The sequence below is a fragment of the Schistocerca cancellata genome, chromosome 2 (genome assembly GCF_023864275.1).
Source record: "Schistocerca cancellata isolate TAMUIC-IGC-003103 chromosome 2, iqSchCanc2.1, whole genome shotgun sequence".
NCBI classification, from domain to species: Eukaryota; Metazoa; Arthropoda; class Insecta; order Orthoptera; family Acrididae; genus Schistocerca; species Schistocerca cancellata.
In genome coordinates, this window is record NC_064627.1 from 43,429,972 (window position 1) to 43,454,926 (window position 24,955).

At 37.4% G+C, this 24,955-nt stretch overlaps 1 protein-coding gene across 1 annotated transcript in view; it reads right to left on the reverse strand.

The window, feature by feature from the left end:
- Window positions 1-22,299, reverse strand: part of LOC126161317 (acetyl-CoA acetyltransferase, mitochondrial) — a 115,747-nt gene extending 93,448 nt beyond the window's left edge. The window contains exon 1 of the mRNA XM_049917068.1: window positions 22,151-22,299. Coding sequence (XP_049773025.1) covers window positions 22,151-22,189 — 39 coding nt within the window. The 5' untranslated portion in view covers window positions 22,190-22,299. The remainder of the gene's footprint in view (window positions 1-22,150) is intronic.
- Between the last annotated feature and the right edge of the window lie 2,656 nt (window positions 22,300-24,955).

Below are 24,955 nucleotides of genomic sequence, written 5' to 3' on the forward strand. Positions count from 1 at the left end.
ATAGAATAAACTGATCCTACTTCATTAAGCAACCAGTAAAATGATGCACCCAATACCAAGCGATCGCTTTTAGATTTACATTCAATTATTTTAATGATAGTGCTTATTAGAACACAGAACTGCTTTATTATCTATGCCTCGAAGTGAAGACATTACGATCTATGACTAAGGAATGACGTCATTGTTCAAAGCCGACGGGTTGTATCCCCTGCTGCACTAGACCCGGCAATACTACGTGCCGTACCGATTTGCAGAAGTTAGTTGCCAAGTGTGCAGAGTAGGCTATTAGCCAGCGTTGACTAGACTATTGTGTGCTTTGTCACAGACCTGTGCTGTCGCCATCTATGTCTTGTTTCGCTATTATCAGTATATTTTTATTCACATGCCAATACCAACAGTGATCTCAGCTTCTGTAACACAAAGCAATCAACTGACGATTACAGCCGTCGTGCACGTTGCTGCTTACCTGATGAAAAGTTACAGTTCGCGAGTGGTAGTATCCCGTGCTAAGTTATGAAACTAGCTTACATTATAGTAGTATAGGCTTCGTTTCAAGATATATATTTTCGTATTCTGTTCTTTATTATTTCTTGCTCTCTACTTAATGGTTACTGTGCTAAATGATGATTTGTGTTCCAAGTTTCTCTCTTACGGTATATGTTTTCATAATAATATTACAATTACTAGAGCATACAGCACACGCACTATAAATACTTTTTCAGCCGTCACATTTATATTATGTAATTTTTTTTTACAAAATGTGTACTACAAATACATCAATTTCTAATGAGACCGGGGCCCTCCTTTAATTTCGCCGCCGCTGGTCCTATGACGGACTTAGTCTACCACTACTGATCCATCCGAAGTATACCAGCGCCAGAATAAGTGGCTAACTTCGTGGCTGTAGTCTGGCAAAAACCAGTTTTCGTGTCGCTCAAATACGCGTAGCCATTTCGTAGCGACAACTGTGCGAGTACAGTCCAATTTCAGTATGTACATTAGAAGATTAGTACTAGTGTTTCAATACTTTGCTCACTCATGGTGAAATGTGAGAAGTTGTTTTTTTTTTTTCAGCTTTAAGACAGCACTTTTAATGGAAAAAGTACATTTGGGTACCGGTACAGTAGCATCAGTGTACCAACTTTGTTCGGTATATATTATAAGGAAATATTTATTTATTTATTTATCATCCTGTCATCGTACAAACGATATTGGACTTGTCATACATAGAGAGTAACATTATAGAATATACAAAATGAAATTGTCTACAATTGGATTTGTCATACGCAGAAATTAAAATATAGAATGTACAAAATGAAATTGTCTATAATAAATGACAGAAAACTTACAGTTTCTTTCCACATAAATGGTTTATAGTAATTTGTTTCTCAGTAACAATATATAACTAGTACTAGTCCCGACGTTTAGGTCCTTGTACAGTCGGATTTTTAAACCACAAGTGCCAGTTCTGAACTTAGAGATGATTCAGTGGCCAGTATCGGCTTCATTTTACGCCGTGGAGAGAAACACCAAAGCCTACGACGATATATACAGTTTAGTATACTCAAAAGACGGATACTGTCGCCATGGAAAGCTGCCTGGTTCAGTGTGAAGTGATAACGGAAAACTAAAAACAGCACCGCGTCCTTGAACATTAATCTCCCAGACAGGGGGTATGTTTCAAGGCCAGTGTCAGCAAAACTGACGATTACCGGCAACTCTCGTATGAACACCAAAACAGATTTCGTAAATGTAGAAAGTTCTCAGTGCTAAAAAGACATAGCCAAACAACAAAAAATGCAATCGTAGTGGAATCTGTTGGTAACTGAACATACGGTATAATGTATCCCATAAATCTGTGATTAAAAATGTAAAATCAGGTTCGGAAGTAACCGTAGGCTAATCCAGAGCATAACATCCAAGAAAGACTGTTCAGTGTTGAAATGCGTGCTGTGTTTGTAAAAAAATTACACTACGCCAATCTGAAAGAAACGATAGAATTGAAAATTCGGTTCCTTCGTGCATTCAGAAATGCTTTAGGGATTAATAAACAAAATATATCAATTTTGTTTTTCAATTCGAGAGACTTGTCTCCACTTTCAGTACTAGTTTTTTACTGCACAATCTCGAATTAAGTTGCTTGCATTTCACATGGGTGCTGTACAGCTTTTACCATCGATTAGAACAATACAATAGAATATGAGTTTAATTATCGCACCGCTGCAAAAATGAGCAACATAAATATCAGTGTCAGCGGGTTTGAGAAACGGATGAAATCGATAAAACTGAACAATCCCTATGAGACTCTACATAGAATTTGCAGCGGGGTTAACTCCTCTTTTAACTATACTATACTGTAGATCCATCATACAAAAAAACCAGTGCCGGTAGTGAAAAGAAAGAACACCCGCCTACAAGAAGGGCACCAATAGCAGAATGTAATGCGGTATTTTGAACAGAATGGCGTTCTCCATGACAACCAGCAAGGATTCATGGATTAAAAGTTCAAACATGTGCACTGTCAACCCACACTTTTCTCACATGACATCCTGAAAGCCATGGACCACAGCAGTCAGGCAGATGCAGTATGTCTCGACTTCCAAAAGGCATTTGACTCAGTGCCACAAAAGTATAATCATATGGAATACCAAGCCAATTCTGTGATTTGATTGAGGATTCCCTGGTAGGGAAGATGCAACGTTTTATCTTGGAGTGACCTCGAGTGCACCACAAGCAAGGGTGTTGGGTCCCTTTCTGCTCATGTTTAACATTAATGATCTTTCAGATAATGTTTAGCGTAACCCCATACTATTCGCAGAAGATGCAGTTATCTAAAATGAAGAACCATCTGAAAAAAAAAAAACCTGTAGAAATATCCAGTTGGATATTGGTAAGATTTGAAAGTGTGTGAAGATTGGCAACTTGCTTTAAATGTTCAGAAATGTAAAATTCTGCATTTCACAAAAAAGATGCATCCTACGGCTACAGCATCAACATGTCCGTATTAGAAATGGCCAGCTCATACAAATACTTGGGTGGAACACCTTGTAAGGGTATGAAGTGGAACGATTGCATAGGCTCAGCTGTAGGTAAAGCAAGTGGCAGGCTATGGTTCATTGGTAAAACGCTAATAATTGCAAACAGTCTACAAAGGGGATTGCTTATAAACAATTTATTCTAGCGTGTGGTGCCCATACCAGCTAGGACTGATGGGGGATATTGAATGTATACAGAGAAGGGCAGCATGAATAGTCACAATTTGTTTGACCCATGGGAGAACATCATGGAGATGCTGAAGAAACTGAGCTGGCAAACACTTGAAGATAGAAACAAACTATCCTGAGAAAGCCTACTTACAAAAAAAAAAAAAAAGAAACAGCTTTAAAAGATCAATTTAGGAATATGCTGCACCCCCTAGGTGTCACTCTAACAGAGTTCGTGAGGACACGAGTAGATTAGTTACAGCACACACACAGGAATTTAAATCAGTCGTTCTACCTGTGCTCTTTACATGAATAGAATGGGAAGAATCACTAATAAATGGTACAATGAAAAGTTCCCCCTGACATGTACTTTGCAGAGTATGGATGTACATGTAGACGTAGATGGTCAATACAAATGTATCATAGGGATCAATATTGGACCCACTCTTCTTTTTGTTATATATGAATGGTTTGCTGTCATATAAACAAGAAGTAGAAATTGTTCTCTTTGCTGACAGTTCAAGTATTATAGTCAAGCCTAATGGAGAAAATGCAACACTTGAAAATGTAAATAAAACTTTATTGAAAATTAATGCCTGGTTTTCTGCAAATGGACTTATACTGAACTTAGATAAACGACAACACACGTAATTCTAGTACGGCACAAGGCCCAGTACATTATTAGAAATAATACAAAATGATAAATCAGTACATGGAACAGAATATTCAAAATTCTTAGGTGTTTATATTGATATGAAACTGAAACAGAGAAAGTCATATATTATAGATCTTCCCAAATGTCGTAGCTCTTCAAGTTTATATTTTCATTCTTATTTGGGATGACTCATCACTGAGGAAGAAAGTGATGGTTGCACAGAAGCCTGAAGCTGAGCATAATGTGTGTTGTCGTCCCTAGAACCTATAGCAGACAGATTTTTGAATAGTAAGGCGTAATGACAACATGTACATCCTTATGGAGTTTGTTGTTAACAAACAGTCACAATATGAAAACAACAGTAAAATTTGTGAACATCATACTAGGAGAAGTATTCAGCAGTAAAAAAAATCTTTGACCATCTACCCAGTGATGTAAAGAAGTTAACAGATAAAAAGTGAAATCATATCCGTTTGACAATTCTTACACTCTAGAAGAAAGAATTTCTGAGTGTGTAAATATAATCTGACTTTGTGTGTGTGCATGGTGGGGGGATTGGGTAGAGGTATTTTGAACATTTATATATATATGATCATAAGAAAAATTTACAGCATTCATGTAATTGGTCAGCATGTTGCCAAGTGTAAAACTCATTTGTTGCATATCATACAGAGAGATTGCACTTATGATCCTTGTGACATACAAATAACTGAACTAAACTGAAGTAGTGAATACATTTAGTTTTACTAAGAAGTAAGAACAAAACATAGCTTGAAATTTAAAGGAAAATGTGTAGTAGTGTTTTCCCCCCTTTTCAAATAACCTGATAATGGCATTATGATCAAGCATAGAATTTGCTATTCATTCATCATATTCTATGAATCAATTTCCAATAAGAGTCTAGTGTCATTTGTGTCATGTTCATGGATATTCCAAGTTTTTATTTAAAGTGTTCTCTCTCTCTCTCTCTCTCTCTCTCTCTCTCTCTCTCTCTGTTTCTCTCTCTGTCTCCTTCAGTGCTGAAGTATGTGTTAACACACAAATTTAAGAGACATATCTGCTCTGACGACATGAGTTTAACTACCTGTACACTTGGGCCAAAGGCCATAGAAATCATGAGCATGTTACAAGCAGAAATGGTTGAGTAATTAGTGAAATGAAATTAGTGAGAGCCTTTACATTAAAGGTTTCTTGAATGTATATTTAAAGGAAACAGACTATAGCCTTAGTTGTAGTTTTCTCTGTCGCATCACCTATTTGAATATATGCATGAGAGGGACAGTTATAGTGTGGTATCCCATCCTTTTGGCCCTGTGACATCATGCCCCTCACCGCATTTTATTACTGTTAATATAAAGTGCACCAGGAAGTTTAAAATATGTCTTAAGTAGATGTAATTACAATGGTTTGTTCACAATCCAACAATGATTTGCTGAAGAACAAAGTGTACTACTTTGCTTTCCACCATTTGCCAATAGGTGGCGACAATGGTAAGTAGTGGTCAAAAGAAACATATCACAGAGTCAGGCAGTTATCTTGGACCTCGGTCAACATAACCTCATTCAAATATTAGTCGATTTGTGTCTGCATCATAAAGTTGTTCTTGATTGAAAATGTCAGTTTACGAACCTAATTCTCATCATTTGTAGAAGGTGTTACTGTTTTGTTTCAATATGAAGAAAACAGCAGCTGTCTCATCGAATGCTCTCAAGTACGTATAGTAAGGATGCTGTTAGTGAAAGAATGTGTTGTGAGTGGTTTCAAGGCTTCAAGAACAGTGATTTTAACATCTTAGACCGGCATAGTGGTGGAAGAGAGAATGTTTTCGAAGATGCAGAAGTGGAGATACTGCTGAATGAAGACTCATGTCAAACTCAAGAAGAATTAGCACGATTAGTGAGAGTGACACAGCAAGCCATTTCAAAAAGTCTCAAGGCTATGGACATGATTCAGAAAAAGGAACTTTGGTCCCGTTTGAGCTGAAACTAAGAGACATTGAATGGCATTTGTGTGTTTGTGAACAGCTGTTTCAGAGGCAAAAACAGAAGGGATGTCTGCATCACATTGTAAGTGGGGATGAAAAACTGATTCATTGCAATAACCCTAAATGCAAAAAATCATGGGGATATCCCGGCCATGCTTCCACGTCGACAGCCAAACCGCATATTCACAGCTCCAAAATCATGCTCTGCATTTGGAGGGACCAGCTCGGTGTCGTGTACTATGAGGTGTTAAAACCAAGTGAAACAATCGCAGGTACTCATTATCGAACACAATTAATGCGTTTGAGAAGAGCATTAAAAGACAAACGGCCACAACACAGCGAGAGGCATGATAAAGTGACTTTGCAGCATGACAACGCTCGACCCGACGTTGCAAAAGAGGTCAACACATACTTGGAAACATTCAAATGGGAAGTCCTACCCCACCTGCCATATTCTCCAGACATTGCTCTCTCTATTACCTGTTTAGATCAATGGCACATGGCCTGGCTGATCAACACTTCCGAACTCATGAAGGAGTCACAAATTGGATCGATTCGTGGATCGCTTCAAAAGACGAACAATTTTTTCGATGCGGAATTCGTACACTGCCCAAAAGATGGGAGAAAGTAGTGGCCAGCAATGGAAAATACTTTGAATGATACATGTGTAACCAATTTGTTTCATTAAAGCCTCAAATGTTTGGGAAAAACGGCGAAAGCAAAGTTGTACATCTTGTACATTAGAGTTTAACAGCAAGGTTTGTCTCTCTCCCTCCCTCCTCCTATCTTGAGGATATTATTACGGTTGGGGTTTAGATTAAGGTCTAAATGACACTATTGGTATATTTGAAAATTCATGCAGCCTGCCAGAAAATTGTCATGTTGTGCATTAAATATTGTGACTTTAGCACAGTTTTTTTTAGGCTTTCGATACTGCTATGATATGTGGTGTGACACATGGAGACAGACATGTTTACATATTGTTACCTCAGTTCTATAACACCGATGCAGAGTACGTTACCCGGGATACAATGGATAGCTGGGATGGTGGAATTTCAATTGGTGGCAAGTAAATCAACAATCTGCTCAGTTCACTTGTACATAACTTCCCCAATCATACTGTAATCATTGGCAGAGACAATTAACTGGCAAAATTACAGATTTGTTAGTGGTGGGTATGATAAGACATTCCGCGAAACATTACTACGTGCCTTCTCTGAAAACTACCTTGAACAGCTAGTTAGGAACCTGACTCATAATGGAAATATATTGGATATTATAGCAACAAATTGATCTGATTTCTTTAAGGATGTCCACACCAACACTAGCATCAGTTACCTGACACAGCTGTGGCAACAGTGGTTACCAAAGTATAAAAGACAACTAAAACAAGAAGAAAGACTTATATTTTCACCAAACTACATAAAAAATCAGTAATGTCATATCTCAGTAAGCAATGTGGAACTTTCAGCACAGGGTAGGAGCATGCACAGGAACTATGTATTAAGTTTAAAAGAATAGTTGACCATACACTGCAACACATGAAACCAGAACAACAGTTCATAATTGGCTGTAAAGAAACAGAGATTATTGTGTAATAGGTGTAAGACAAAGTGTAGGGCTGTAGGTAGAGACACGCTGAATGAAATGTGTTTGGCTGTCAAGAGAGAAATGTGCGATGCTTTCAATGACTACCATAGCAGAATACTGTTAAATGATATTTCACAAAACCTAAAGAAATTCTGGTCATATGTAAAGGTTGTTAGTGGCACCAAAGTTAGTGTCACACCCTATACAAATGAGACAGGAACTGACAGACCCTTACCAAACAGGACTAACAGGAGATATTGAACATTTACAGAGATTGTCAGTACAAATGGTCACACATTGGTTTGATCTATGGGAGTGCGTCACAGAGATATTGAAGGAAGGTTCATTTCATCAAAATCACAAGTTTCACCAATATAAATTTTGTCTCAAAGAATGGTGTGGGTTCCTGTAGTCATGTCCTAGTTCATGAACCACGGGCAACATATGAGTGGCCAAGTAAGTGGTCCCGACAGTCGGGATACCAGTTACTTTGGAATAAGGCTGGGCATCTCGGACATATTCTGAGTTGTGGTTACCTTTGTGCTCATACGGCAAAGACTACCAAATCCACCGGTTAGTCCCTCAGCCGTTAGGGGTAAAACCCAATGGGACTCGGGGCAAGTAAGGCTAGCAACCTGCTTCCCTGGTACTTTAAATATGATGCTGGCAACAATCAGAGCAAAATGCCTCGGACCTTTGGAGGTGACGGAGTCCCACCTCTAACTGACAAACCAGGGACTCCTAAGATATGACTTCGCAAACAAATGGTAATGAGATGGGGAGCTATTAATATCAATGGGGGCTACTCTGGGAAGAAGGTAGAGCTGGCAGAGGCTGCAAGTAAAATGGGGCTGGACGTTTTAGCTGTTAGTGACATTCGGGTAAGGGGTGAGAAAGAAGAGGAAGTGGGAGAATACAAGGTCTACCTGTCAGGAGTCAAAGCAGGAATAGCACAATGGGGCGTAGGGCTTTACATCAAGAAAGAAATGGAACCCAGTGTAGTTGCAATAAGGTATGTAAACGAATGACTGATGTGGATAGATTTGACAGTGTCTAGCAAGAAAATTAGGATTGTGTCAGTATATTCGCATTGTGAAGGGACAGATCAAGATAAGATGGATAGTTTTTATGAGGCACTCAGTGATGTAGTTGTTAGAGTAAAGGGCAAGGACAGTGTTCTGCTCATGGGTGATTTTAACGTCAGGATTGGAAATCGAACAGAAGGCTATGAAAAGATTACGGGTAAATTTGGAGAGGATATGGAGGCCAACAGGAACGGGAAACAACTCTTGGATTTCTGTGCCAGTATGGGCTTAGTAATCACAAACTCCTTTTTTAAACATAAGAACATTCACCGGTATACTTGGGAAGGCAGGGGAACCAGATCTGTCATTGACTATATAATAACAGATCAGGAATTCAGGAAGGCTGTGAGGTACACACATGTATTCAGGGGGTTCTTTGATGACACTGATCATTATTTAATCTGCAGTGAAATTGGGATTGTGAGGCCGAAAGTGCAGGAGGTCAGGTCCATATGTAGGAGGATAAGAGTGGAGAAACTTCAGGATAAGGAAATCAGGCACAAGTACATAACAGCGATCTCAGAAAGGTACCAGTTAGTTGAATATAGTCAATTACAGTCATTGGAAAAGGAATGGACAAGGTACAGGGACACAGTACTAGAAGTGGCTAAAGAATGTCTTGGAACAGTAGTGTGTAAAAGTAGGATGAAGCAAACAGCTTGGTGGAATGATACAGTCAAGGCAGCCTGTAAAAGGAAAAAGAAGGCGTATCAAAAATGGCTACATACCAGAACCCAGGTAGACAGAGAAAGTTATGTTGAAGAAAGAAACAAAGCCAAACAGATAATTGCAGCATCCAAGAAGAAATCGTGGGAAGACTTTGGAAACAGGTTGGAGACTTTGGGTCAAGCTGCTGGAAAACCATTCTGGAGTGTAATTAGCAGTCTTCGAAAGGAAGGTAAGAAGGAAATGACAAGTATTTTGGACAGGTCAGGAAAACTGCTGGTGAATCCTGTGGATGCCTTGGGCAGATGGAGGGAATATTTTGAAGAGTTGCTCAATGTAGGTGTAAATGCGGTCAGTAATGTTTCAGATTTCGAGGCAGAATGGGATAGGAATGATGATGGAAATAGGATCACATTTGAGGAAGTGGAAAAAATGGTCAATAGATTGCAGTGCAATAAAGCGGCTGGGGTGGATGAAATTAAGTCGGAACTCATCAAATACAGTGGAATGTCAGGTCTTAAATGGCTACACAGGATAATTGAAATGGCCTGGGAGTCGGGACAGGTTCCATCAGACTGGACAAAAGCAGTAATCACACCAATCTTTAAACATGGAAACAGAAAAGATTGTAACAACTACAGAGGTATCTCTTTAATCAGCGTTGTGGGTAAAATCGTCACAGGTATTGTTGAAAGGAAAGTGCGAGTATTAGTTGAGGACCAATTGGATGAAAATCAGTGTGGGTTTAGGCCTCTTAGAGGTTGTCAGGACCAGATCTTTAGCTTACGGCAAATAATGGAGAAGTGTTATGAGTGGAACAGGGAATTGTATCTATGCTTTATAGATCTAGAAAAGGCATATGACCAGGTTCCTAGGAGGAAGTTATTGTCTATTCTACAAGATTATGGAATAGGAGGCAAACTTTTGCAAGCAATTAAAGGTCTTTACATGGATAGTCAGGCAGCAGTTAGAGTTGACGGTAAATTGAGTTCATGGTTCAGAGTAGTTTCAGGAGTAAGACAAGGCTGCAACCTGTCTCCACTGTTGTTCATATTATTTATGGATCATATGTTGAAAACAATATGACTGGCTGGGTGAGATTAAGATATGTGAACACAAAATAAGCAGTCTTGCATATGCGGATGACTTAGTTGTGATGACAGATTCGATTGAAAGTTTGCAAAGTAATATTTCAGAGCTAGATCAGAAATGTAAGGACTATGGTATGAAGATTAGCATCGCCAAAACGAAAGTAATGTCAGTGGGAAAGAAATATAAACGGATTGAGTGCCAAATAGGAGGAACAAAGTTAGAACAGGTGGACGGTTTCAAGTACTTAGGATGCATATTCTCACAGGATGGCAACATAGTGAAAGAACTGGAAGCGAGGTGTAGCAAAGCTAATGCAGTGAGCGCTCAGCTACGATCTACTCTCTTCTGCAAGAAGGAAGTCAGTACCAAGACTAAGTTATCTGTGCACCGTTCAATCTTTCGACCAACTTTGTTGTATGGGAGCGAAAGCTGGGTGGATTCAGGTTACCTTATCAACAAGGTTGAGGTTACGGATATGAAAGTAGCTAGGATGATTGCAGGTACTAGTAGATGGGAACAATGGCAGGAGGGTGTCCACAATGAGGAAATCAAAGAAAAACTGGGAATGAACTCTATAGATGTAGCAGTCAGGGCGAACAGGCTTAGATGGTGGGGTCATGTTACACACATGGGAGAAGCAAGGTTACCCAAGAGACTCATGGATTCAGCAGTAGAGGGTAGGAGGAGTCGGGGTAGACCGAGGAGAAGGTACCTGGATTCGGTTAAGAATGATTTTGAAGTAATAGGTTTAACATCAGAAGAGGCACCAATGTTAGCACTGAATAGGGGATCATGGAGGAACTGTATAAGGGGGGGGCTATGCTCCAGACAGAACGCTGAAAGGCATAATCAGTCTTAAATGATGATGATGATGATGATGATGATGATGATGAGAATTCCTATTGTCATACATTTCAACATAAAAAATCAGAAGGGTGTTTGTTCTGTTTAATCATTTAAAACAATAAGGACATAAATAATAATATACATGTTTCATTTTGTGACTCTTACCTAGTGGTCACAAATGATGATCAGTTCTCATAAAACACACTGATAAAATTCCAAAAAGCATTGATTCTGTCAAACAAGTTTTCAATGGACAATATTATGTCTGATTCAAAAGTATATAAACAACCAGTACTAGTGCTTGGACTAGGAGCAGGCAAAGTCATTAAAATGTTTTCATAAGGTATCCGGCAACTTCTGTGTGAAGTGGCCATGAATAACTTGATGAAGGGCCACTTGGACTCATTAACTTGACTTTTGCATCTCTGTGTTCTTCACTTATCTCTAGAATTTTTCCAAGCTACCACTGATTATCATAGATAGCTGTGACAAATGTTTCTTCTTTAATTGTGTTAGAGGCAGTGTTTTGAATTCCATGAGGAACTTAAATGAATTTAGTAGATGATGAATCACACTTTATCAGCAACTTGTTTTCATTCGGTGGTTTGAAAAAATGATTCACTCTTGTCCCAGGAATGGTAGAACCAGTCTCATATCATTTTTGTAACATGTTTGTTAACTTTGTTACCTCGTCTGTTGTAACATAAAATGTTTCTATTCCTGGAACATGTGTTTTGGCAAATGTAAACAGATCTTTCGGACCTAAAATGTGACTGTCATATGGACGCTGTGAACTTGCTCTTGTTGCTAAACATTTAATAGTACCACCAACTCCATCACATGCATTTTTGCCATGACTAGTGACAAAAAAATTCCATTCTGCAGTTACTCCATGATCTTGTTTGTGACGGCACAAACTTAAAAAGTTTTTATATTGTGCAGAACTGCCATCACTGAAGTACATAACATGCTGGATGTGTGGTAATTGTCCAATACATAAGTGAGAGCAGTTTTCTGGAGAAAACATAGAATGTGTTTGTATCATGCTGCAAACAGTCACTTATACAACACAATGACATTGACTTAATGCAATCATCTGTTTTAAAGTACACCACAAAAGGATGAAGAGTGACTTGAATGTTCTACCAGTGAAATCCTTGTGCAGCATCCTGAAGCAAACAGGTATAGTTCTCTGCAAAATCCACTATGATGATGCATGTAGTATCAGAGAGGGTTTCTTTGCTTGATTTGAAGTAGTGACTCTGAGATTTTGATACTTAATGATGTTGTGTTAAATTTTGAAGTTTTTGCACGAGATACTCAACAAATTCATCGGTCGTCTTCATTAATGTCTCCAGTAAAGGTCGATCAGTTTGGATCCATTGTTTGAATACAACATTTTCACAATCTTTTAAGGACTCCAGCTCCATTAAAAAATTGTGCAGTTCATATTCGTCAGGACACTGAGAACAGCGATGCACCATGCACTCCTCATTTTCCAGATTGCAAACAAGTTTCTGTAGAAGTTCAGTGTATGGTTCTTTCACATGTGTAGCATGCAGTAACAGTTTTACGTTTTGGTGATAGATGCATACACATACGTTATGCATTCCACGACTGTTTACAGTAACACATTCTTTTGGCCTAAGTTCACAAAATTTAGTAAAACCAATTTTATCTTCAGGGTATTTTTCTCTGAAAGCTAAGTAGTCTTTTTGTCTTATACACTATTTTGCCAGACAGTCTTTTTTATTAGCAGAAATGCGACTTATATCATCTTCACAGTAAAAATTCTGGACACGTTTTTCCACATCCTTACCTATTCTGTTTCCCATTTTATAACTCCCTTTTGACAAAATACCATCTTATTTTAGCAATACTCTCAATTTCTTTACCATGTATTCAGTAGTGTTAAAAAACATTTGGATTTTTTTCTTTACTCGATGAAGCTGGCGCTAAGGTAAGTATTTGTAATTTTTCTTCAACAGAACTTCTGCTAAATTTCTCTTTAAGTTTTTGCATTAAAATATTACAGTCTGTATATTCAGCACTGCCAGTTTCCTCAGACACTTTTTTCACTGGAACATGTAGCACTTCTGATGCTGTTTGCTGGAATTTTAAAGCTAAGCAACGAGACTTGGATCGAATGTATTCTGGGTGCCTGTCTTGTGCCCTCTTGGTAACCTTAAATGGTGGAATTTTAAGTAGTTCACAACTTTCGGTAAGTTTCTGAAGAGCTGTAGCTGGATCTGGTGTATATTCTTGATCTTCAACTTCACATTCATCCATCCCTGGAAGGTTGTCCCCCATAAGAGATAAAATGTCCTTACGGCACGTTATGCACGGCTTGGTACCTGGGATAAGTCCAAGGGTTTTATATTTCCTTGCCATGGTTAAAGAAATATGTTTCAAATATTTCTTAGCAGGCTTTTTACCATGCTTCATAAAAGGGTCACAGCAAATTCTTTGTCTTCAAATGTTCCCAAATATAGCCTTTTGTGTGAAGAACAAACACGCTTAATATTTTCACAGGTGCATCTTTGCTTTAATAATTCAGTATCAGCTTCATTCAGACTTGACATATCTATTAAATCAAGCTCTTCACTGCTACCGCTTTTCTTCAGACACACAACTGCTGACCAAAAACCTAAAGAACATTTGTTTTCCATTGTGATTTTTAATCAACTGTGTATGTTGCAGAAAAGAACTGGTCGGTTTGAAACTTTTTGTTGTTCTCTAAGTACCAGACAGAATGGCTGCTTATGTAAGGACAAAATCAAGACAAAGCCCTTCAGATATATAAAGTGCACAGACACACAAAAACCTAACACACGCAGCCTGTGTTGCATGTGAGTGTTGCTGCTAGACTGAATTTTCCATTGTTGTTTCATGTATTGTTGATTAGCTATCTGAAGCAATTAATTATTACAGCATTATTGAAAAAGTGTAAGATCTAACAACAGAGGACAAACACCCTTCTAATTTTTTTTATGTTGAAAAGTATGGCAGTAGGAATTATTTGAAACAAAAATTCAGATGGTGAAACTTGTGATTCTGCTGAAAAAAAATGTGAGCAATTACATTAATTACAAATTTTCAAACATTTATTGCTTAGACACAGCACTTTAATATTTTTTTTATTATAGCTCTATTCTTTTACTTTCCAATGACACCAAATTGAATAAAATTGACTCATAAATAAAAAAGTTATAGTGGCTACAATTTTATAAGGCACTTCGTTTCTCAATGCCAATTGGTAGAAGGGACCCACATTTCAAAATGGTCTCCTAATTACAATTTTGGTCAAAAAATTCCAGAAAAAATATTTTAACCCTAACTCATTATGTACATTCTTACACCAAATTTTCAGAAAAATCTGTGACATAAGGGCAATGGCCACTGGGTGATTTCACATGAAATTACCTGGAACTGAACTGGAAGACTCTAGGATTATACTACAACCCCTATCACTCACATAGGGATCGTGAGGATAAGATTAGAATAACTAATGCATGCTCAGAGCAATTAAAACAATCATTCTTCCCATGTTCCACACATGATAGAATAGGAAGTTACCCTAATGACTGGTATAATGGGACATTTACTCTGCCATACATTTCATGGTGGTTTGGGGAGTATAAATGTAGATGCAGAATCTATGTTTAGCTGATGATACTACTATTACTGCAGGAAGTGAGCGAGAAGTTCGTGATCTGTTTTCTGAGTGAAGATTATTACTTTAATTTCAGTCTAGAGATAAACATGAAAAAGACCTAACTAATGGTTATTAACTGACAGAGTTTAGATTAAATCCAACTTACAGGCTACTTACAAGATCTGTAGGTAGTAAGTGAAATGTATACGTAGAACCTCTAATCAATGACACAGGAAATTGTGATGAAGAAATAAAAAGATTAATTGTTCTTGGCTAAGTCTCAATGCTTAAACCCACTAAGATTTAGCAGAACAGGCAATATCAGAAACAACAAATATGCACTTGGTGGACTCATTGGTGTTCCCTCTGTTCTTGTACAGCTACAAGACCCGGACCACGAAAGCTAGCAACAAGGGCCGAATCGATGCCTTCGAGAAGTGGTGTTGGAGGAACATATTTTGGATACCGTGGACAAACAGGAGAACAAATTATTTCATTAGATTAGTATCACAAGAAGTTGATCTTCCCATGTCAGTCAAAGCTACTTATATTAAGAAGAGCTGAAGATCGCTGCGGGGACATCTAGTCGACTATTCAGGTACCTAAGAAATGAATTGAGAGCCATGTCATCACACTTGGCAATGAGTAAACTGCTAATGATAATGAAAACACCTTACAGATTTGGACATGACAGCTAAAATTTCCATACTTGCATGTAGGATTAAGGACTCCCCCTCCCCTTGAGCCTGTGCTCAGTGTCAGAATGAGAACAATGACCTTTTACACCGAGGATCTTTGCTCTAGTATGTTCGTAGGCTTTCACAACTGGAGTCAGTTTCCATAAACTGCCTTTTTGTTTGTAGACTTTCATATTGTTAAATCATCTGGCTTGTAACTCAGAAAAAATTATGGAAACAGCAAATGTCTATAGCAATTTGCAATAAATAATTCTTAAATGAAAGGGTAATTTTTCTACTTAGCCCATATTTATTTACACCTCTTCTTAGTTACACACCTAGTTTGAGCTCAAAAAGCCATTTGTGAGTGCTTACTGACGTGCAGGTGCAATACACATGAAAATGGCAGTAAACTCACACAATTAGCCATGGTATTAAATTCAAAAAAGTGAAGACATTTGGTTCAGGTATTCTGACATCAACAGGCACCTGGCACAGTGACAATAGTCGAGACAGTGAAGACACACTTGGAAGGAGCAGGTTAAAAGCCCTAACCAGCTATCTAGAACTAATTTTCTGTACTTCCTTAAATCACTTACTATGAATGTTGGGATGGTTCCTTGAAAAGAACATGGCTCATTTTCTTCCCCATCCTTGTTCATCTCAAGTTTGAGCTCTGTCTCTAAATGTCTCTCGTTCTTCTTTAGGATTTTTTTTTCTGTCCCTTCTCATTTCACCTCTGGCAACAACATGTGTCTTTGAAAAAAATGCCAGTTTGGGTTTGGAGTTCACAGTAAATTATAGGTCACCTATAACTGGTTAATGCCAGTTCAGAAGTTGGAGGAAAGGAAGATCTTAGCTTGAATAGGATCATGCTTAGTACTGTACTGCAATGTTTAAACAAACCTAGTTACAATGTGCATCTTGAAATCTTGTGGTGGTAGCCTGATCAGTAAAGTAGCCCAAGACGATTAACCTTCTGAAACTTATTATTGCTACCCATTTATTAGATTACATCATATCAGATCAGATCAGATCCAGTCTTCATTCCACAGATCCAAAAATGAGATGATTTTTGTGGGTGTGGAGCATGTCAGGAAGTATGACATAAAAAACGTAGAACATTTGAATATAATACTTAACTGTTCATTTCACAGGAGGTTGTCAAGATATGTGAACACATTACAGTAAACTGGAACTGCTAATATTTACAGAATTAATACACTATCAGAAGCAGATATGGCCATGCGCTTTTAATAATTTTATCATACACAAAATACCCAATCTTGATTGTTATGACCAAGTGCTGTCAGAACTAAATCTAACAGACATATTTACTTAAGCAGGTCTAACAGTCCCTGTTAAGATATTCATCTATAGAGTATTTAAGGAACCATTTGCACTCGAGCACAGACGATATTTAATTTACTGAACTTAGATTATATGTATCTATTTTTTAAGAGAAGAGAAAGCAAAACAAAGGAATTAACACCACTCTCTTGTCGCAGCCAGTAGGTATCAGCACTCTTATGTCAATCGTTGTCCTAGAAGGATGTAATATTTTGTGTGGCTCCACAGTTAGCCATATTGATACTTATTTGCAGAAAAGAGGCGCAGAATTAATAAGTCGCTCTCATCTGTGAATTATCTGCATAGGAATGAGAAATGAGATCCATCCTTCATGAAATCCTCCCCACTCCACCAAGAGTGTCTTTCTGCCGTCCACCTAACCTTCGTAACCTCTTAGTTCATCCCTATGAAATCCCCAAACCACCTTCCCTATCCTCTGGCTCCTACCCTTGCAACCGCCCCCGGTGTAAAACCTGTCCCATGCACCCTCCCACCACCACCTACTCCAGTCCTGTAACCCGGAAGGTGTACACAATCAAAGGCAGAGCCACGTGTGAAAGCACCCACGTGATTTACCAACTGACCTGCCTACACTGTGAAGCTTTCTATGTGGGAATGACCAGCAACAAACTGTCCAATTCGCATGAATGGACACAGGCAGACAGTGTTTGTTGGTAATGAGGATCACCCTGTGGCTAAACATGCCTTGGTGCACGGCCAGCACATCTTGGCACAGTGTTACACCGTCCGGGTTATCTGGATACTTCCCACTAACACCAACCTGTCAGAACTCCAGAGATGGGAACTTGCCCTTCAGTATATCCTCTCTTCTCGTTATCCGCCAGGCCTCAACCTCCGCTAATTTCAAGTTGCCGCCACTCATACCTCACCTGTCTTTCAACATCTTTGCCTCTTTACTTCCGCCTCGACTGACATCTCTGCCCAAACTCTTGCCTTTACAAATGTCTGCTTGTGTCTGTGTAAGTGTGGGTGGATGTGTGTGTGTGTGTGTGTGTGTGTGTGTGTGTGTGTGTGTGTGTGCGCGCGAGTGTATAGCTGTCCTATTTTCCCCCTAAGGTAAGTCTTTCCGCTCCTGGGATTGGAATGAGTCCTTACCCTCTCCCTTAAAACCCACATCCTTTCGTCTTTCCCTCTCCTACCCTCTTTCCTGATGAAGCAACTGTTTGTTGCGAAAGCTTGAATTTTGTGTGTACCTTTGTGTGTCTATCGACCTGCCAGCGCTTTTGTTTGGTAAGTCTCATCTTTGTTTTTAGATATGTTAAATAATTTAGTTAGATGTGAATGTATTGAGGTGAACTTCTTTAGCCAGAAATTTGCTATTTTATCTTTTCCAGGGGCTTTCCAATTGTGAGTAGAATTAATTGCTTGGGTGACTTCATGTTGCAAAATTATCACTTCAGGAATTTGTGGTATCATCTTGTATGCATCTGTTTCTGCTTGTATCCACCGTGCATGCCTGTTATTCTGTACCGGGTTTGACCATATGTTGCTCCAGAAGTGTTCCATGTCTGTTATGTTTGGTGGGTTGTCTATTTTAATGTGTGTGTTATCTATTGTCTGATAAAATTTCTTTTGGTTTGTGTTGAATGTTTGGTTTTGCTTCCTTCGATTTTAACTTTTTTTGTATCTTCTTAGTCGTTTGGCCAATGCTTGTAATTTCTGCTTCTTTTCATCTAATTGCTCTATCGCTTCTTGTTGTGAGATTTTACCTAACCTTTTTCGTTTTTTTGTTTGATATTTCATTTCTTATAAACTGTGTTACCTGTCCGATGTCTTTTCTCAGTTTTTCTATTCTGATCTGTAGCCTGTGTTGCCATGCTGGTTTTGTGGGTTTCTTCTGTGTGTTGGTTTGATCTGATCTCTGCCTAGTGTGTATATTTAGTGTAGTGAGTGCTCCTATATAAACCAGTAGTTGTAACTCTTCCATAGTTGTATTTTAATTTATTTTGTTGTGTATGATTGTGTTGATAGTTGTTGTTGTTGTTTCGACTTGTGGGTTATTTGGTGGTCTATGCAAGACTGGTCTAATGTCTGTATTTGTGTCTTTGTATTCATTATGTCAGCTGAAATTTTTCTTCTATATCTAACATGTTATTATTATTATTTTATTTTTATTTGTTAAAAGTTGAAGGAGCTGCCAATCAAAAAAGTTTTTGAAACTGTTTTTAAACTGTGCTTTATCTGAAAAAGATTGTTGGCGTTTTATTGAAAATGTATGTTCCTGACTATTTTGTTGTGTATGATTGTGTTGATAGTTGTTATTGTTGTTTCGACTCGTGGGTTATTTGGTGGTCTATGCAAGACTGGTCTAATGTCTGTATTTGTGTCTTTGTATTCATTATGTCAGCTGAAATTTTTCTTCTATATCTAACATGTTATTATTATTATTATTTTATTTTTATTTGTTAAAAGTAGAAGGAGCTGCCAATCAAAAAAGTTTTTGAAACTGTTTTTAAACTGTGCTTTATCTGAAAAAGATTGTTGGCGTTTTATTGAAAATGTATGTTCCTGACTATTGGACCTGTTTTGTACTAAGGTTGGTGATTTTAGATCTTAATGTAAATTGTTCTTATTTCTAGTGTTGATACTACTTATTAAGCTATTTGATGGAAATAGACACATATTATTTGCAACAAATTACATTAAGGAATAAATATACTAAGAAGGCAGCAATTAAAATACCTTCTTTGAATATGTTTCTACGTGGTGTTCTTGAAATTACACTAAAGTGAGTTTTATTACACACTTTTACATTGCTAAAAACTTTTGCTCAGCTTGATGAGTTACCCAAAACATGATCCCATATGACATAACAGAATGAAAGCAAGCAAAGTATGCAAGTTTTTGCATTTATATTTACTATACAAGTTTTTGCCTTTACATTTCCTATATCTAACAGCATTTGCATTGCAAATACAGACTTGTTTAAGTGCTTCAGCAATTCTGTGGTATGCTCTTCCCAACTGAATTTATTACTATCCCAGAAATTTAACACTGTCAACCTCTTCTATCTGTCTGTCTTCACATGTTATATGCAAGCTTGAAGGAAATCTCTTACAGATTCTGAACTGCATTAGTGGGTCTTTTCAAAGTTTAGTCACAGTGAATTAGCTTTACACCATTTATTACTGGCAGTGAAAATTTGATTAGCAAATATTTCTAAATCTATATTTGACTTGCTATTTATTGCTATGTTTGTATCACTTGCAAACAAAACAAACCTAGCACCCAACAGTGTGACAGACGAGAGGTCATTAATGTACACAAGAAAATAACCAATAGATCCAAGACAGAACCTTGAGAAATGCAACATGTAATTAATTCCCAATCAGATGAAGACTGATTGCTTACTCCACAGGTATTTGCTTCTTGTTAGTTGGGTAAGACTCGAACCATTTTGCACCACTACCAGTGACACCATAATATTCTAATTTACTTAAGACAATGCTGTGATTCACACAGTTAAAGGCTTCTGACAAGTCACAGAAAATGCCAGTAGCCTGTAATTTGTTACCCAATGACTTAAGTACATTCTCACTGTAAATAGCCTTCTGTATATCAGAACACTTAAGGAACCCAAGTTGTGACTTAGACAATATATTATTAGCAGTCAGATGTTTAAGAAGTGAAATTGGTCAATATTCTGACAGTGTCTCTTTACGGCCCTTCTTGTAAAGAGGCTTAACTTCAGTAGTCTGGAAATGTTCCACTGATAAGAGATTGGTTAAGTGAATAATTTAAGACAGAACTCAAAGCACGTGAACACTTAACTTTGTTGGTGTGTTATCATAGCCATTAGAATACTTTGATGTTAAGGATTTTATGATTTATGCTACTTCTCTGAAAGAAGTGAGTGTCACTTCCATTTTACTTAAGTTATTTGTAGAGATGATCTCCGATATTCCATTGCACTGTTTACTGAATCTCATAATGCCAAGTTGTCAGTAACAGAAACAAAGTACTTGTTTAAGAAGTTTGCAACGCTACATGCACTTGTTACCAATGTCCCATTTATTTTTAGTGCTATATGTTCCCCTTCCATTCTGGCCCCATCTATGTGTCTCTTCACCACATCCCATATGGTTTTTGTTTTGTTGCCTTATGCAATTACCTTTTTAATATAATAAAACTGCCTAGACTTCTAGATTACTTGCTTCAATGTTTTGCAGTATTCTTTGTAATGCATTACAGTGATAACATCAGAGCTGTTCACAGATGCCTGGGATGTTTCTCAAATATTTAAATTCTCTTCATTTCACATGCTGAACTTATTTCAATGATGTACCTACAAAATACACTCAAAGAACCAGCCTGAGACTGACAAGGTTTTCTACATATTAATTACATTATTCTGATTCCATCTTATCTGTTACCATATAGTTGAAAAATTCTTATTCATGGATTACTGCTCTTACAGGCAAAGCCATTTGTATGTCACTGTGTTGGAGAACTCCTCAAATACATAACTTCTAGGGTGAAGATTGAAACAAAGACGAGACAAAGCATTCTGTGACTTAAGATATACTAAAAGGATTAGAGCACTGACACTGCAATGACTCCACAGAATAAAGAGCACATAAAAGCTTACCAAAATGTCAAAAATTTGCTGCTCATATTATCACATTTTGGTCTTCCATTTACCTACTAGGAAGCAGTGGAAAGAGGCAAAATTCGCCACCATCACATAAACGTTACTGTGCAAGAACTGAAGTAAAGATTCGTGTTAATTTTACTACTTTCTTATTACCATAGTCCTTCGATTCGTTATGTTCTTTCGGAACAAATTGGTTTGTACGAAAAGTCTGACTTCCCAATCTGCTCGAAAGTTCACTTAAAACACAGCACGTAGATAATCTGGAAGGACGTCGTTTACAATTTCCAAGTATCACAGAAAGCAATGTCGCTGAGATGCATCCAGTTGCAGAATGTTTTCCCATGTTTCTTGCGAAAAAAATACACGATTTCATAATAATTACGAAACTGAGCCAGTGAATCAGATTGTGAATCCCTTTACGAAACTGAGTTAATGAACCAGATTGTGAATCCCCGTAGGTGAAAATGAGACTGAATACAGACAACTCCCACTGTTTTCTTTTGTAATTACACGAGTTGTCAAGGAGAAGGTACAATACAATTCTTTGACACACTCAAACGAACAGTACTAATGTTACACTTGGAAGATACTTGTAAGCAACGGTATTTTCCACTTCAAGAAACTATAGGCTACGATCATGCGGGAAGATGCACAAGTCACATTCAGCGTAAAGCCTAATGACAATAATATATTCTCTTCTTTAATGTTGTACTTTAAAACTTCTTTCCTTACCAAACGCGATAACCTTAAAAACACTCCCATGTTGCTCATTGCGGACTGCGACGCTTTCTGAACCCCGACCTCACTGCACAACAGCCAACAGCTGTTATCTGACACGTGTTACTTAACAGCATTCTCACCAACTACGATACAGATACACATTCTGCTGTATCATTAAGTTTACATAATACTATACCGTACTACATTCGCAAATAAACGACGTGAACGAAAATGTTTTCGAAGCAAAATAATATATCATAATAAACAAACCCTATTTACGTTCGATTAAAGATTGACATTAAACTAATAATACCACAAGCTCAAGTAATATTTAACGAGTGTACCACAAGAATGCGAAAAATACTAGCACTGTGCACATTCATATAGTGTAGCGCTTAGTAGGGATGCCCAAGTGGTTTACCATTTCGGAACAGTGCGCTTTTCTCTTTCTTCGCAGGTGCCAAATATCTGATTTAACTATGCTGTGCGTTCTACCGAGAAACTAATATTCTAATAGAAAAACTGACACGCTTTTCTCGTTGAGAAAACCTCAGGAAGGAGGCGAAAGTTTACATGATGATTTCGATTTATGGTCCTCTATAGCACTAAAATGTATCACACAGGAGAAATCTTTCTCACTCTATTAGTCAAATACATCAGCAATGTTTAAGAAAAATAAACTATCTGTAATATATAAATAAATGGGTACTGGTGTTGGTTATCATTAATGAAAAGTGACATGTTTTATCCTGGCAATTATTTCAGAAGTTTTCAGCTCAGAAATAACCAGAATGGCACATTTAATTATTTTCCAAAAAATATACTATAAAATACAAGGTCAAATTCAAATGTACGAAACAGTCTCCCTGTACACACCACAAATCTTTATTTCAAAAGTTATGCACCAGCATTGGCCCTGATTGCTTGGTCATTCATTCACATATAGTGTTTCGTAAATCATCTTATGAAGGAAAGTCTTGATGGATGTGGAATGACTCAAGTTATACATTAGCAAGCAGAAGCTGCCACTGCTGACTACTTTTGTAGAGTATTAATCTACTAACAACAAATTATGACTACTGCCAATCTACTTTTAACTACCATACTGGTAGCCTATTCATTTTTGTAATTTACTTCCTGATTTCTTTACATATGTATATTAGGAGAAAAATGGTGCCTTTGAAAAAGGCATTGCTTCTTCTCTAACACCAGCCCTAATCAGCTGCAGTTTTTATATAATACTTCAAGATTCGCATCATGGCAGACAACTGCAAGACATCATCCTATGTGGTAAAGGAAAATCATCTTTTAAATCTTTCAGGCAAGCCAAATTACCTTGTTCTCTAATGAGTTTGTGTCACTGTTTCAAGCTGTTTTTTTAATAGGACTGTATGGAACAAGCCTCAGGATACTAAAAGGAAACCCTGGATTACTAGAAGGATCAGAATTGCCTATAAAATGAAAAGAAATGTACACAAATTGCTAAGGATACATGATGATCCCATGAAAAAGAAAAATTCTAGATTGTACATAATATTTTAAAAAGAGTCATAAAAATTCCATAACCATGCTTGGTACATTGCATATGAACTTGACAACTCCAACAAAAAGATCAAAAACCATCTGGAAAATTATTTAAAGGGAGAGTGAAGAAAAAACAGAGAGCATGTCTGATATAGAAATAAGTCAGGGGTGGAAATATAGTAAAAAGACAGTGAATGATTCACTAATATCTTCAATATAAGTTTTTAGCAGATACAAGAAAATTGATTGTAAATAGTCAGTATTGATACAATAATCCTTCTGCATAAAGCTAACTGTTCCAAAGTTAGTCACATGCTTGTATCTCCTAAGACACTTAGTGATATCATGAAGACAATTAAAGAGGTGAAAGCAAAAAGTTCTTCTTTCACAAGGATATTTAAGCACTGTCATGATTACATAAGTGCAGACCTGTTCATATATTTAACATATCCCTTCATCAAGATATTGGAGTTAAGAGCTAGATTCCTATATGCTTTACAGTGACAATAAAACTATAAAACCAATGCAAGAACATAGTGTAATTAAACAGTTAACTTGTTGTAGCAGTCATAGCACTGACATGCAATTCAAGTAGACACTGGAGAAGAATTCTTCAGTACTCTACAGAGGGTGCTCTTTTAATTTACACAAATGTTAATCCTCAATTGTTCCAGTGGTAAAAACTGAATTTCCTTAGGTAGAGCAAGAAACAGTTTAGGGCCACCATTGGGAAGCTTTTCTGTACCTTTGTTAATCGACATTTTGACCTGTCTATACTATCTTTATTGCAAGTGCAGTGTTGGTGAACTTCAGTTCTCTTTCTGTAGGTCTCATGATTAACCTTTACGTTAATGTGGCAATTGAACGTATACTGGCTGTAAACATTCAAAACTTCTGATATGCAGATTCTATAGTATAGACAGAGAAGTGCTTAATGAAATACATTTAGCTGTAAAGAAAGTAATGCATGAAGCCTTCAGTGATTACCATAGCAGATATTGTAACAAAACCTAAACAAATTCTGGTTGTATCTAAATGCTATTAGTGGCACCAAAGCTAGCATCCAGTCCCTAGCGAATGAGACAGAAACTGAAACTGAGGGTGGCAAAGCAAAAGCTGAAATGCTTAATTCCATTTTCAAATTTCCTTTACAAAGGAAAATCCAGCAGAATAGCCCAGATTTAATCCTTGTGCCACTGAAGATATGAGCAAAATAAGTTTCGTGTCAGTGGCATTGAGAAACAGCTGAAATCATTAAAGAGCTTGATGAAATCCATATCAGATTCTACACTA